The sequence below is a fragment of the Schistocerca cancellata genome, chromosome 4 (assembly GCF_023864275.1).
Source record: "Schistocerca cancellata isolate TAMUIC-IGC-003103 chromosome 4, iqSchCanc2.1, whole genome shotgun sequence".
Lineage (NCBI taxonomy): Eukaryota > Metazoa > Arthropoda > Insecta > Orthoptera > Acrididae > Schistocerca > Schistocerca cancellata.
Genome location: NC_064629.1, coordinates 688403223 through 688417246, shown reverse-complemented (window position 1 = coordinate 688417246; position 14024 = coordinate 688403223). Strand labels below are relative to the sequence as shown.

Genomic DNA, 14024 nt, shown 5'->3' with positions numbered 1-14024 from the left:
ATGAACTTGTGACCATGGCCATGGCTTACTACTGGTTCAGCTGCTGATTATAGTGTTTCAACTGTAAATGGAAGACTATATTTGTTGATTTTGGTCTGCTGCTGTTCAAATGAGTTATGCCAATGAATAAATTAAGGTTTCTTCTTGCTTTTATTTACACACCTACTTACAGTAATGTGCACATTCCAAGTAATCACGTGCATGTTTTAAGGTTGCTGACACGGGGCAAGAAGTGGTAGCCAGTTCTGGCGATCAGAAGTGGATGCCACCAGTTTTACCGGCCAGTAAGCTTATACACAAAGCCAATAATGGCTTCCAATATTTTCTCATCTGTGGCCATCAGTGTGTCGTCACAGGTGGTAGAGTAAACAGTGTTAAGTGTTTCTTGGTGAAAAATATGGAATGTGACAGTGATAGTGAGTTTGAGGAGGCTTCTAACCAAGTGGTGGGCAAAATTGTTGTAACTTTAAGTGAGGAGGTGAGAACCATTTTAAATCAACATAGAGTGTGGGTAAAAGACTGGATAGGTCAAAGAGAAATCCTTGGAGCATTATCCACTTTGTTTCGTGAACTGTCAGTGGAAGATCCTTTAGAATACAAGAGACAGTTAAGAATGACTTGAACACTTTAATGAGCTTTTGAGCATAATTGAACCACAGGTAGCCAAGAGAGATACTATTATGAGAAATGCAATAACTCCCAAACAGAAACTAGAGGTTACACTGTGGTATTTAGCAACTGGCGATAGTTTTCAGTCTCTAGCATTATTGTTTCGCATACCAGCCATCACAATTTCAAGATTCATTCCTGAGGTTCTCCAGTTAATCATAAGTGGATTACAACACTACTTAAAGGTGAGTTTTACTAGTTGATTATTGTATAATTTGATAAAAGTAGAATTTTAGAAAGTCATCTAGGCATACCTTCTATTAATTATGTAATTATTTTGACTGATTATTTTATCAGTATTATTTAGAAACAAAAAAATCTTTATCCATAATCTACTATTACGATACTTTGTCAAGGCAAATAAAAAGTTCATCCATTTTTCCTAAGGTATTATAATTGACCCAACATTTTTTACAAATGAAACATTACTTTATATAAGCATTAACTCAGCCTTTATTTCTGGAGAAGTTACTGAAATTTTCTGTATAGCATATCATCAACTGTGAATAGATCTGAGTCCAAACTGGAAAGGTCTTCCTCTTCATCTGACACATGAGAAGAAGTATTTCCATATGGTGATGCAGAAGTAACTAGTGAATCTGGCGGCAAGTATTTTAGCTTCTCATTGGTGATAAGGTTCTGGAACTTTTCTTGCAAGATTGCAGAGCTTCTGGCAGGAAGTGTTCTCAATTGGCCAGCAATATGTTGGCCAAACAGTTCGTACTCATCCACAACTTTTAATGAAGATTAACAGAATTAACTAACAAAATGGTAAGGAAAGTTTTGCTTTGTGCCAAGTGAACAAGCAGCCTATTTTTATTCTTAATTTTCAACCTTCTTCCACGATGCAATAAAATTAATTCATTATTTCTCCAAAACAGAAATGAATAAAAAACAAGTGGGGTGACTAGGAACATCTTAAATTTATTTTTGTATGTTAAATCAAAACTTCTCAAGATATTCACAAGAAACATTATACTACAGTGGAACTTTTCTGAAAAATACAAATGCAACATCACAGAAATTTTGAGATGATTTGCAGATTTCTTCAGTATTTTCTTCTTTATTTTCTTGAGGCTCAGTAAGGACACTAATGAGTTCCTGTTGTCCATCATCACATTCTTCAGTGGGACTTTTCTGAAAAATACAAATGTTACATCACAGAAATTTTGCGATGATTTGCAGATTTAAATAGTATATTGTTTGGTTTTGACATAGACTAATAAATCAATAAACTATATTTTAATGTTTATTTATTTTGTTGAAGATACCTCAAACTTTGGAAGAGTGGAGACATATACAAAATAGTTTTGAGATCAAATGGAATTTTCCATCCTGTTGTGGTGCATTGGATGGGTAAACACATAGCCATCAAGCGTCCACCTGGAAGTTGTGCAGAATCCTTCCCCACGTGACCCGTGTATATGTTTCGTGTCTTCATAATATTGCTGGTCTCTTCGTATACAGATCCCAGGTCAAATGAAATCAAAATAGATTTCTGTGACCGGCAGCCATCAAGTGAATTAATATACATTCTCATAACCATGAAAGACCAAAATAAGTTAGTAGTTTCAATTTTCTGATTTTATATTATTTCCACGTTATTAGCAATCAACCATTAACGTCTTAATGAAGCTATTTCTGTCTGTTTTGTAGAGAAATTTGCTTCTATTAATTTTTTTTTCTGCTGAGGCAGTTAGTTTATTTGAAACAAAATGTATCATTCCACACTATTGGCTACTTTCAACTTCGTTCAATTTCAAGTGCAAATTTTCATTTTCTGGGACGAATGACATTATACCATAATATAGAACCAAACATGATAATACAGTACTGGACCTCCAAGAAAATTGGTATCATGAAAACCACACGAAAAGATGAATATCAGGTACTTCAGAGTGCATCTGGACATATAAATGTGCAATTAGAGCAGAATGAAGCATTTTAGTGTGGTTTATGAAATTCCGATGCTGGCGGGAGTAGTCTCTGATGTCCTGTTCCTTTTATGACACTGTAAGATCTCTTAATGCTATATACATACGAACATATGTAAACATTTACTTGAAGCTGACTAAGTAGGCAAATTTGGTCAGTAGTTTTGAACTAAATATTTTGTTTCAAATATAGTGACAGCTGTAGCAGAATTTTACAAATCTGCCTTCTGTGAAACAGTGTTTTTTGATCACAAGGCACTTGTCTAGTACTTCCTCTAGGCCTGAAGTTATTTCCTAATTTGTGTTTATGTCTTAAATTTATAGAATGCCATTCTATGGTAAATTGTAGACTGGCAGCATACCATGTTTTATCGTTTTAACTCCGCACATGGCTTCATATTTAATGCTAGAGTAGAATATAAGCTGTTAGTTGTATAGTTTCTTTGCCTTACAGACAACCTTGTTAATTTTTTGTACATTTTGAAATAGTCATGAAATTCATTGTCCTTTATTCCGGTGTAAGCTACACAATAAACTTTTTTTTTTGTAAGAAATTTGTATTCCATGCTGTGTAGATGTAAACCTGTTGGAAATGCTACATAACAATATTGCAGAGTACAAATTTTAAAAAAATCTGTCAAATTCACCCCATAGCAAAATGTTACGGTACTTCGAGCTGTGAAGTCTAATTTTGAAATGATATTTTGCCAAGAACCGCTTCCTTATTTGCATCCTTTATCTGGGTGGGATTTGATAAAACAATCACTCCAAGTACAACTCTGTACATCCTCTCAACAACATGCCGCAGGGCTGCACATGGTCACGTGATGCCCCATTACGAAATTCCACCAGAAATCCAACGAAAAGCGTATGAGCAGAGTAGGCACCAAGCCTGCCTACATCATCATAGCTGCACATGTGCGGTACAGCCTGTTGCCTGGCGCTGTCTGGTAACTGCTCAAACGAACCTTTTGGCTTTACTGGCCACCACTCGCTAATGGCCATGGAAGGCGCCAGTACCCCTATACAAAAGGCCAGTAGCACCATAATTGGTGGTGGCCAGTACTGGCTAGTTATAGTGGATGCCACTACTGGCCCCGTGTACAGCAACCTTTACTTGTGAAATTCCAATTTGAATATAAGGCCTTCTGGTGACCTTGATCCAATACCTTGTGGGAACAAGAATGGTGGTCCATTTTATGAGTACCAAGTAACAACATACAAAAAAGTTGATGAAAGGAATCAAAGGAAAATCATTTAGGGACCAAACAAGAAGGTAACTTTATGAAAGCAATGAACATGTTACTTAGTATGCATTATATGTATGAATCTCAAGGCGAAAAACATATAAAGGCTCAGAATTGAACACTGCCAAAATTTATAGTTTAAATTTTGTATTAATGCACATAATTTTCAGCTTCTTCTCTTTTGAATCTTCAAATGAACTGATTTCTGCATGGCATCAAATGATTAGTTCATGGCTTTTTTTCTTGCTTCCAGTGCCACCAACATATTTCTGAAATTCTATTTGTATGTGGCACTAGACTGCACATAGACAGTCAGTTTTGAAGTGAATAGTGTTTGACATCTTATTGTTTCATCACATGTAGGGCAAGGTTTATTTCCAACTACTTTTTATTCCATTGAAATAAACTTTCATTGAAATCTATTAAAGTAAGGTGTTTTATTCATTTGTATCTTGGGGAAACTGTAATCATGACTGAAAGTTTTACACTTCAAAGTTTCACATACCATATGCTGCATGTCCCTGCACTGAAATTATATAACACCAAGGTTCAGCACCCAATAGCACCCAGTAGCATCTCATTAGCTCAGTGTCTCCATTTGTTTTGTGGTGCCACTGTACAGTTCGAATCGTGTTGCAGACCAGTGCACTGTGGGTTCTTATTTTCTGTTTTATTTAATGGAGCTGCAGATTGTTAGAAGATATTCTTTAACAAAATCTGAAGAAAAGCTTTACACATTAAGTCGTCTCATCAGCTTGACTCAGTAACCTGTGTTTATGGTAATATATGCCTACTTTGTGAGCACCAAGTTTTTTTCACTTTACAAACATCTCTGAAGAACTTTAACTTGGCCATCAATGACTCCAAGCACTCCAAGGCATTCACACAGTTTATTGCATACATTTACAGTAAGAAATCAGACAATGACAGTAAATTCATTACACCACAAACACTCACTGTGGCTTGACAAAATAAGGGTTAAACAGAACTGAAGGAGTTGAAGTAGTCTACAAAATATTAAGGCAAAATATTTCTTTGAATGTGTAGAGGGTTTGCTTAATAGCCTTCATCTTGTGTATCATAACGTTTCAGAAACATTGTTATTGAAAGAAAATAGAGGGACTAAGGAGTGATGCAGAGTCTGTTGCTTTTAATTAATGATGCAATAGACCTGCAAAATGTTCAATGATGTGTATTTTATTAAAGAAAACACACAAAATTATTTATTGACTAGATAGTTAAAAATGTTCAGTACTCAGAGTTCTTCTGTTCAGGATCTCACAACTCTTGTAAAAGTTGGATTTTGTTTGTGTTGATGAACAGTTAGTATATTTACATAGCTTTTTATGTACCTTTTCTAGAGTTACACATGCATTTGTAACCCTGGTGAATTGTTAACTGAATGCTTATATTCTCAGTTGTTCCACAGTATAGGATGCAGTTTACTGAAAATGTCACAAACCATAATAGTAAGATATGTGACTAACCAAATAGATATTTGGTCCATTGATACAGTTAGTGAGTGACCATTAAAGTCTACACCTTGCCCTAAGAGAAAAATAAACCTGGATCGTATACTTCCTTCTTGTCTTTATCTCTTTCTCTTATTCCACATCACATACCTTTCCCATGTGCTATTTTCTAAATGTTTATCTTAACAGCCTCCTACCCTGCTCCCACCAAGGGGTATGGATGAGCCACCTCTCATGCATGCATCTTCATGTGCATAAATATATTCTGTTTTGGATTTTTCATTGGTTTAAAGGCATATAAAAATAACATGTATTGTTCTGAGGAAGGCAGTTTATTTTGCACAGTTTTTTTTAGATTATGAATGAGCTCTTCATTTTTTCCATTCACAAACAACAAAAGTGAGCTGCAAAAAAGTTGTTTGTAGCGACAAAGTTTTGATTTGATAAAATTTATTTGTGGACATATTTGTAACTATTCCATTACCACTAAATCTTCTGAAAGAGTGGAACTGGAAAGTCTGCAACTAGAGTGATATAGACAACTAGGTCAACACATAAAGCTGAAATACCACAGTTACAAAGTTACAAGCAACAGAACGATACTGTATAGAAACAACAGAGTTTGATATATACATTTATGATGCATAAAAATAAATGTGAGACATATAGCAGTATGCTTAGGTACAAAACAAACAACTTATGTACTGTATCACATTCTGAAACACTTGACTTAGGTTTCAATATTTGGAATTAGATTATTATAGCCACCAATTACAAATATACATTTCAAAACACATTCATGAACTAAATAAAACACTTTGTCTAAGATTAACAATTATATCTCAGCTCCATTTTCACTTATTGTGTTATAGTTGTTCATTGTTAAACTGTGTTTTTACTTTCATAAACAACAGATTTTTTTATAAATACATATAAGGTGTATTACAGTGTGTGTGTGTGTGTGTGTGTGTGTGTGTGTGTGTGTGTGTGTGTGTGTGTGTGGATGTGTGTGTATGAATGAATACCAAATATTTTTTCACATGTGTGATAACAAAATAAGTTGTACATTGCATAAGGAAGTAAATGATAAATATGTGGCTGACACATGGAAATGAGCAATACACTTCATTCCAGGCTTTAGTCAAAACCAGTTTCTTATTGCCTACAGAAACTTATGTAGACACATACAGATCAAATTATGACATTTCTTTCAAAATTCTTCTCTTGAAAAGTAAAAGAGACCTTTAAAGTCTATCATTAAAAAATCTAAGTGGATCTCTCTGACATTTTTGTGTTTTTTCCATTTACGTTAAACGTTAAAACTCAGTGTGGAATTTCCTCTCAAAATTTCTATGTAATACAATTCTCATTTCATATTCAGCAAACTTCAGTCAAAATCCTGGTTAATGTTTGATTTCACAAGTGCAGTAACAGACAACTTGAATGGGTGGCAATACTAGCCATCAATGCAATAAAGTGGGGATCAGTTCTATCATAATAATGAGGTACAGTCCATATCCTAATGATGAGACAATTCTGGCAGTACAGTTAGCATCAGACCACAGAATGTTAATCACATTATCCTACTATGCACCTATTAAAAAAGGTAGTGAATTATTATCTTCTTTTTATTCTAAACACAGAAGCTATATATTAATGAATATAGTTTTCAAATATGTGATATTGGTGGTAAATGATATATTACTCTTTTCCTAACGATATCCTTATAAGACATGAGACATAATTGGGAAAAATGTCAAAAATGCTTTGAGAAAGATTCACTAAAGCACTAAATTGCAAAATAATGGAACAAGTAAGGACCTCTGCTTGCTGCAAAATAGAGGTGTTGAGTGGTGGGTAGGCACGTAAACAAGTACTCAGCTTATAAACTCACACCCTTCTTCATAGCACACATGCAGGTACAAATTCACACAGCATGATTTGTTATGTTTAAATTATTATTTATGTACCTATTCACTGCTCAACATCTGAATAATATGGTGAATGGCTGACTTCACTTATTCTAATGCTCATATTCCACCAGATTTTTCACTATTGTACTAATATTCACAATATTTAGAAATAATTTAGAAAAATATTGTAGCTTTATAGGACTATCCATGGATTACAATATCTTCTTCAGGGAATGATGTCCTAAGATAACTTTTCTAAAAATCTGGAAGAATTACAATACACCAATAACAGTTGAAGTGATGTACAAAATAATCACTCTATATATAATGACAGATTTAATTGGGGATTTGTCTGATTTATATGATGATACTAAATAAGTACTTAACAGTTTTCAATGTGAGATGGTAGAAAAAGGAAATCATACATCAAATGAAATGCTATTCTTAAAATTCTTACAGGGTGTCTTTGTAAGACATTCTCAGGAAATTTTACTTCCTTCTACATACATATCATGCAAAGATTATGACAGTTAAATAGATAAAAAAAAAGAATCACACATTAAGGCCCTTTTTTACCTACACACAAGATATATTTCGAATTGTAAGAGGAACAAATAAGTTGTCATTTAATGATTGTGGTGTATTGGCTTGCACAACTCAAATATGAATACAGATTTCTCCAGAAGTTTCAGCAATGTCTTTGTTGCCAAGTACTAGAACACTCACAGATGAAAACCACACATATTTCTGAGATAAAATGGTGTCAGAAGACTTTGAGGCTTACAGTGAGGGACTGATGACCTTTGCAGTCTGGTCCCTTCAACCCCCACAAAACATTGTTGGTTCTGTCATTAATAATACACCAGTAAATAAGAAATCTTCATCCAAATAGGTATTAACAATTTGAATAAACATATGTGGAAAAAAGAGCCACTTTTGTACACAACAGAAGATTCAGTGCAATGCAGTATAAATCACAGCAACTGAGGCAGTTTCAGTTGTACTCATTGATTTTAAAATTAAATGTAAATGTCTTGACACTTATGGGGCAACATGATGTACTATGAAAAATATATTGAATATCAGATAGTCTGAAAGTAGGAACTGATGGATATCATATCCATCACAACATTATTAATATGTTTACAGCTGCAATACATCAGTCTTTGTATTTTGAAGAAAACCGATATTGCTTTCAGAGTTAGATGTGAATAATTTAATATCTTGAACATCAAAGCTGCCAACATTTCAGCATAGAAAAGACAACAACCGAATGAGTGACTAATGATAACTATGTGGCTGTGAGTTAATCATTTAATAGGTATTGATATTAAATGATCTATTAACAACTATAAGTAATATTGTGAGTAGGAATCTGGCAGAATTTTGTCATATACATTACCAACATGAATATACGTGATAATGTAAAATAAGTGAATTATGAACCAAATCCAATTGGTTGTTTTCCTTTGTCATATGAAGTTGATAGACTGTACACATGGACTGTTCTAATGCTACCTACACCTCATTTTCCCTAGATCCCCATGTACCATATCCTTGAAGGCAAAATTACCTAACAAACTTGCTTGTATGAAAGTCTTTTGGAATGTAGATCAGCCATTCATTCATCAATTAATTCCTACATGCTACACTATTTTCCACAATAAACATAATAGAAAATTTTGAATAATTTTCTAATATTACCGTCAGGTAGTCACAAATATATATTTTCAAATTGTAAATAAAGACCACTTATAGTTACCTTTTACTTTGTCTTAATGTTACAGCTCATTGTGCAATGGAGGAGTTTCTTCCTATGAATTTCTTACCTTTTTAATGTGTACAACAACGATGTCACATGTGACTGAAGAGCTACAGGTATTTCTATGATATTAAATATCTTGTCTGTCTAAAAGACTGGCAGTTTCAGTTACATGCTACCTGAGTTTAATGCTTGTAGCATAACAAAGACATTATAGTCACTATCAAATGACAATTCTCTAGGATGATTGTGCCTTTTAATTCGCTACTGTACGCCTGTGATACATATTCTTTACCACAGGTCAAAGAGGAATAAATTTATTTTATTTACAAAAATATTCTCTACAAAAAGAATTACTGAAATGTTAAAACCATAATCTCCTCATGAAATAACAGTCTTCAGATACTTGACACTAATCCACATGAAATCATTTCTTATCTGTCATGTTTCCCACAAACTATGGAAAAATAAAGCAGTCTCATAAAAAATATACTGTGGCAAATAACAGAAATTAACATCTTTCTTATAATTTAACTGTTTCATATTGCTTGTTTCAGTGCATCCACAGAAAAGAAAGAATGCACAAAAATTATAAATAAGAATTTCAGTCAACTGTATTTGAAATGTGAGAATATTACCACGAGTGTCATGGTTCCAGTTCTCTGATGTCTACAGCATTAGCATCAGCAGCTGTTGGACCATGTCACTTTCTACATAACATAATGTCATTAACTTCTACTTCACCTGATACTACTTTTTATGCTTGGTAAATCTAACAATGTAGTCATACATCCATAACTTTATTCATTTCACTTCTTCTTTATTCAAATATCATAAATTAGTACCAAAGTAATAAAATATTTGAATATAAAATTATATAGCATATCTTAATAGAAACATGTCATTTAGCAGTTCCATACAAAAATTTGCAGACTGCAATTTGTTCACAGAAAGAGACTAGAAAAAAAAACTATAACTTACAGGAACAACTATCTCATTTGTCACATTAAGGGGTATATTTTCACTGTGTGATGAGATGAGTCTTAATGCATTGTCAATCAAAGTATCAGCAAGTTCATTGTCATTCAAGATTGGCTACAAAAGTTGTGTACAAGAATTTCTGTAAATGTTAAATCTTTACATGAGCTGCTGCATGTAATCTCAAATCTCAAAAATGTATTAACCAATTATGAATCTAGAAATTATTGTGAGATTTATCTCTCAATTCGAATTTTAAAAAATGAAGCTTATGAAATATTTTATTACCCACTATTCCAGTAGGTTAAACACACAAATATGGACACTGTACAGTTGGTTTTACATACTGGTTTGTAGGTGTGATATCAAATAATGACACTATGTAAAATAAATTAGATTACTGATTCATTTGTGGAAGACTGGTAAGCTGAGTGTTTTCATAATATAAAATGTATAAAATGCATCATTGCAACCTATTCTTGGATACTGTACAAATGACAGGAATTTGCTCTAGATCAGATTGGCAGTGGAGTCTGGACATCTGATAAGCAGCCCAATTGATGACTGATTCAATCAGATAACACGATAGTTTCAAAACGTCATTTGCTTTTACGCCACAATCTCTGGAAAGAAAGATTTTGTGAAAAGCTACTAATGTCTGTTCAAGAATCAATTTTCAGCAAGAAATATAAAAATAATTTGCTGTTTTCTATATTTCTCAGAGTTTTGGCGAAGTTACCATTAATAACAATGTATATAAAGGACTTTAAACACTGTTTCTTTCCTACAATGTGTCACTGAATGAAATGGGACAAACACTCTGTATCACAGGTATATAGGCAAATAATGGCCCACAAGGTACAGAGATGGAAGTTTAAAATTTCATGAGGGAAAAGTAGAGCCACAGAAATAATATGCCATGATAATTGTTGTCATGAGAAGGAAATAATTTTGACAACAATAAAAGAAATGGGTAATGGCTTTCTTTTTTTATTTCAATATTCATCAAAGAAGACTTTCTGAGTTACCTCACTTTAGTATGTACATCTGTTACACATATAAATAAAAATAACTTACACTAACAGAATTTATGTGATTGCTCCATATACAGGTTTCTTTCTCTCATGTAATCAATGATTAACTAATTATCTGTACAGTTTCATTCTATCATACTATCATATTTACATAATTCCCTCATTAAAGGAAAAAGATAAAGATAATACATTAGGAATAGTTTTTTACCAGTTTCACAAATTATAAAATCACAAATGTTTCAAAATCAAATTAGTTTCCTGAGGATCAGTGTACATCCACTTATCTTTGCTATTCATTAAAATAGTGAAATTATGTATCACCCTTGTTTGTGTTATTTTTGCTCTGTTCTACCATAATGAGAACATAACTATGAATTCCTTATTCATTACTCCAATATACAAAAATTACAACAAGTATATGATCTTGATATCACTTAACTTGCTAGCAATAGTATTGCAAAACGTATGATGACAACACAGCTTTGGTGTTCACACTTCACATACTGTGAACTAGTGTCTAGATCCCACATAGCATAGACATTCAAATGGTCAAACAAAAATGGAGTATATTACACCAAAAACCTGACCATCTGGTTGTTTGATTATTTTTTTAAGAAAACATTTGAACTGAGTGTCACAATCAGAAATTAAGGACTCAACAGCCATTGTTTATAAATATGAATGAAAAATTCACAGTGAATATAGTAAAATGTGGCACAGAAATGTAAACTAATGAAAACTTCAGTTGCACCCATTTACGTGACTCCATATAATCAAATATTACATTCTCTCATACGCATAATGTAGTAATTATTGAAAGACACATACTACACACAAAAAGTTTTTCACAGACAGTCTGAGCACAAAAAAATGCTCTTTTATAGTATATTCTCATCCTGAACATCCATCTTTCATTTGCGAACTTGGAATACAAAATAACTGAACTGAAAAACATGCAGTATCGCACTAACTGGCATGGAAGTTTATTGCTGTTAAGAACATAGAACTAAGATACTAATACTTCATAAATGGTTCCTGGTTGCACAGCAGTTTCTTGCTGAAAGGTCACAAATTTAGTGGAAGAAATGTATGGAATATGATAAACATACATAAATTATTGCACAAACTGAAAAGAGTAGTCACAGTCTTTGGTGCTGGAGTTCAGGATGTTTTTTGGTATGTACACACTGGACAGCAGCAGTCACTAAATGGACTCACAGCACAAATATGATCAGTACAATTTACTGTACATTTTCATTTTTCTTTGGAACTGAGTAATTTTCTGCAATACACAATGGTAATGTAATTACACCACTGTCGACAAAGGAAGATAAGTGTTGATTTCGTTCCAAGGTTCCACTGCTTGTTCTTGGTGGGGAAGTTTCTGGTGATATATTTGGAATCATGTTGGCTGTTGCTTTTGGAGGAACTGGTGGTGGTGTAGGAAATGATTGGGTGCGAGGTGATAGAACTGGTGGTGAAATGTTCACCTCACCAAAATGTGTTGGTAATACAAAGTCTTCATATGGCATATTGTTAAAATTGTTGGTTGGAGTGGTGCGGGACATTGGAAACTCTGAATACCCAGAATCACGCAGGTCATGCCCATCACTACTGCTTTCAGTTTCAGCATCAGCATTAATATCCATAGCTGAATCTATGCTGCCTACGATTGATGAACCCTGTAATCATAAAGAAAAAACAAAATATTTCAGAAATTATTTTGCAAGTGGTTAGCACTGAGGCACACTAGGAAATATCTCTACATATAGGTTTATAGCTCTCAGTTTGCTTTATATTACAGGTCTGCACACAGGAACATTTATAATATAATTTGTTCTTGCAGTTTTTGATCACAGATACAAGTGACATAATGTTGATTTTTCAGATCAGGTTAGAAGATTTTATATACAATTATTACTTGTTACTTGTGAGAGGGAATAGCTATATGCTGAAACTTCTATACTGATCTGAAAAATCACTAACTGAACTTTCACATCAGCCATCAATGAAGTGTCATAATGCTACAACTGTTTGGGAATGGTGAAGTATTTACGAAGAATACCAAATACTGGAATGGTATGTCATAATGCTAATGCACACACACACTACTGTTCATGACAATTGCAACACCAAGAAAGAGACATGTGATTACAATGATATTTATTCCACTGATTACGGACATGACAATATATAAATTATTAGAATTGCAGAACTATACAAGTGCCTTGACTGTTAGAATTCATTGTAGTGAGAAAGCTGCAGTGCTACAAACAGAGTCTTTAGATGTCATGGAATGGGCTGAAAGAGAATCTGGATATATTACTGAAAAACATACTGTCACATGGTTATTAGGCATGCCTATAAAACATCAACACTGTCCACAGGAAAACCAGAATGAACAAGGTGCTGAACAACCATACCCCAGACTAGTTTGATGGGAAACCTGTCAGGCACATGTGTAGGACAGGGAAGCAGACGTACATGTCTTTCTTCAAAGAAGGCCTTCACATTCCTCACCACATGTTACCAGGCTTTGTCCTGTTAAAATATGATAAGTGTAGCTGGTTTTAGGAGGGGCAATGCCTCAGGCTCTAAGGCTTCCCTGATGTAGTGTTTATAGTTCAGATTTCCCTCAATATGTAGGAGACAAGACTTCATATTATAGATAATGGCATTCCAAAATCATCACACTTGCCATTTGTCCACTATGCTACTTAACAATGCTGTCTGCCCCACTGTGTTCACTGTGGTAGAAAGAAACACATACACAGCCATCGCTACATTCTGCCACTCTGCATGGCAGTAAAGGCATTCCGTCATTGCAGTCCAAAGCAGTCCAAAGCAGTGGTGTGCTTTATGGTCAATGGAAGGCAACACAATGGCTTGCATGCCACCAATCCAGTGCTTATAAGTTGGTACTGAATTGTTGATGCAGCCATGTCTACACATGTTGCAGTACTCCAATATGAAATCAGCATTGTTGACAAAGCTGTTCTGTCAGTTACGGCCATG

General features: G+C 33.9%; 1 protein-coding gene across 1 annotated transcript in view; it reads right to left on the bottom strand.

Annotated features, from left to right (window-relative positions):
- Positions 1 to 5635: 5635 nt before the first annotated feature.
- Positions 5636 to 14024, bottom strand: part of LOC126183543 (dedicator of cytokinesis protein 3) — a 1039887-nt gene continuing 1031498 nt past the window's right edge. Inside the window, exon 37 of the mRNA XM_049925613.1 lies at positions 5636 to 12691. Coding sequence (XP_049781570.1) covers positions 12251 to 12691 — 441 coding nt within the window. The 3' untranslated portion in view covers positions 5636 to 12250. The remainder of the gene's footprint in view (positions 12692 to 14024) is intronic.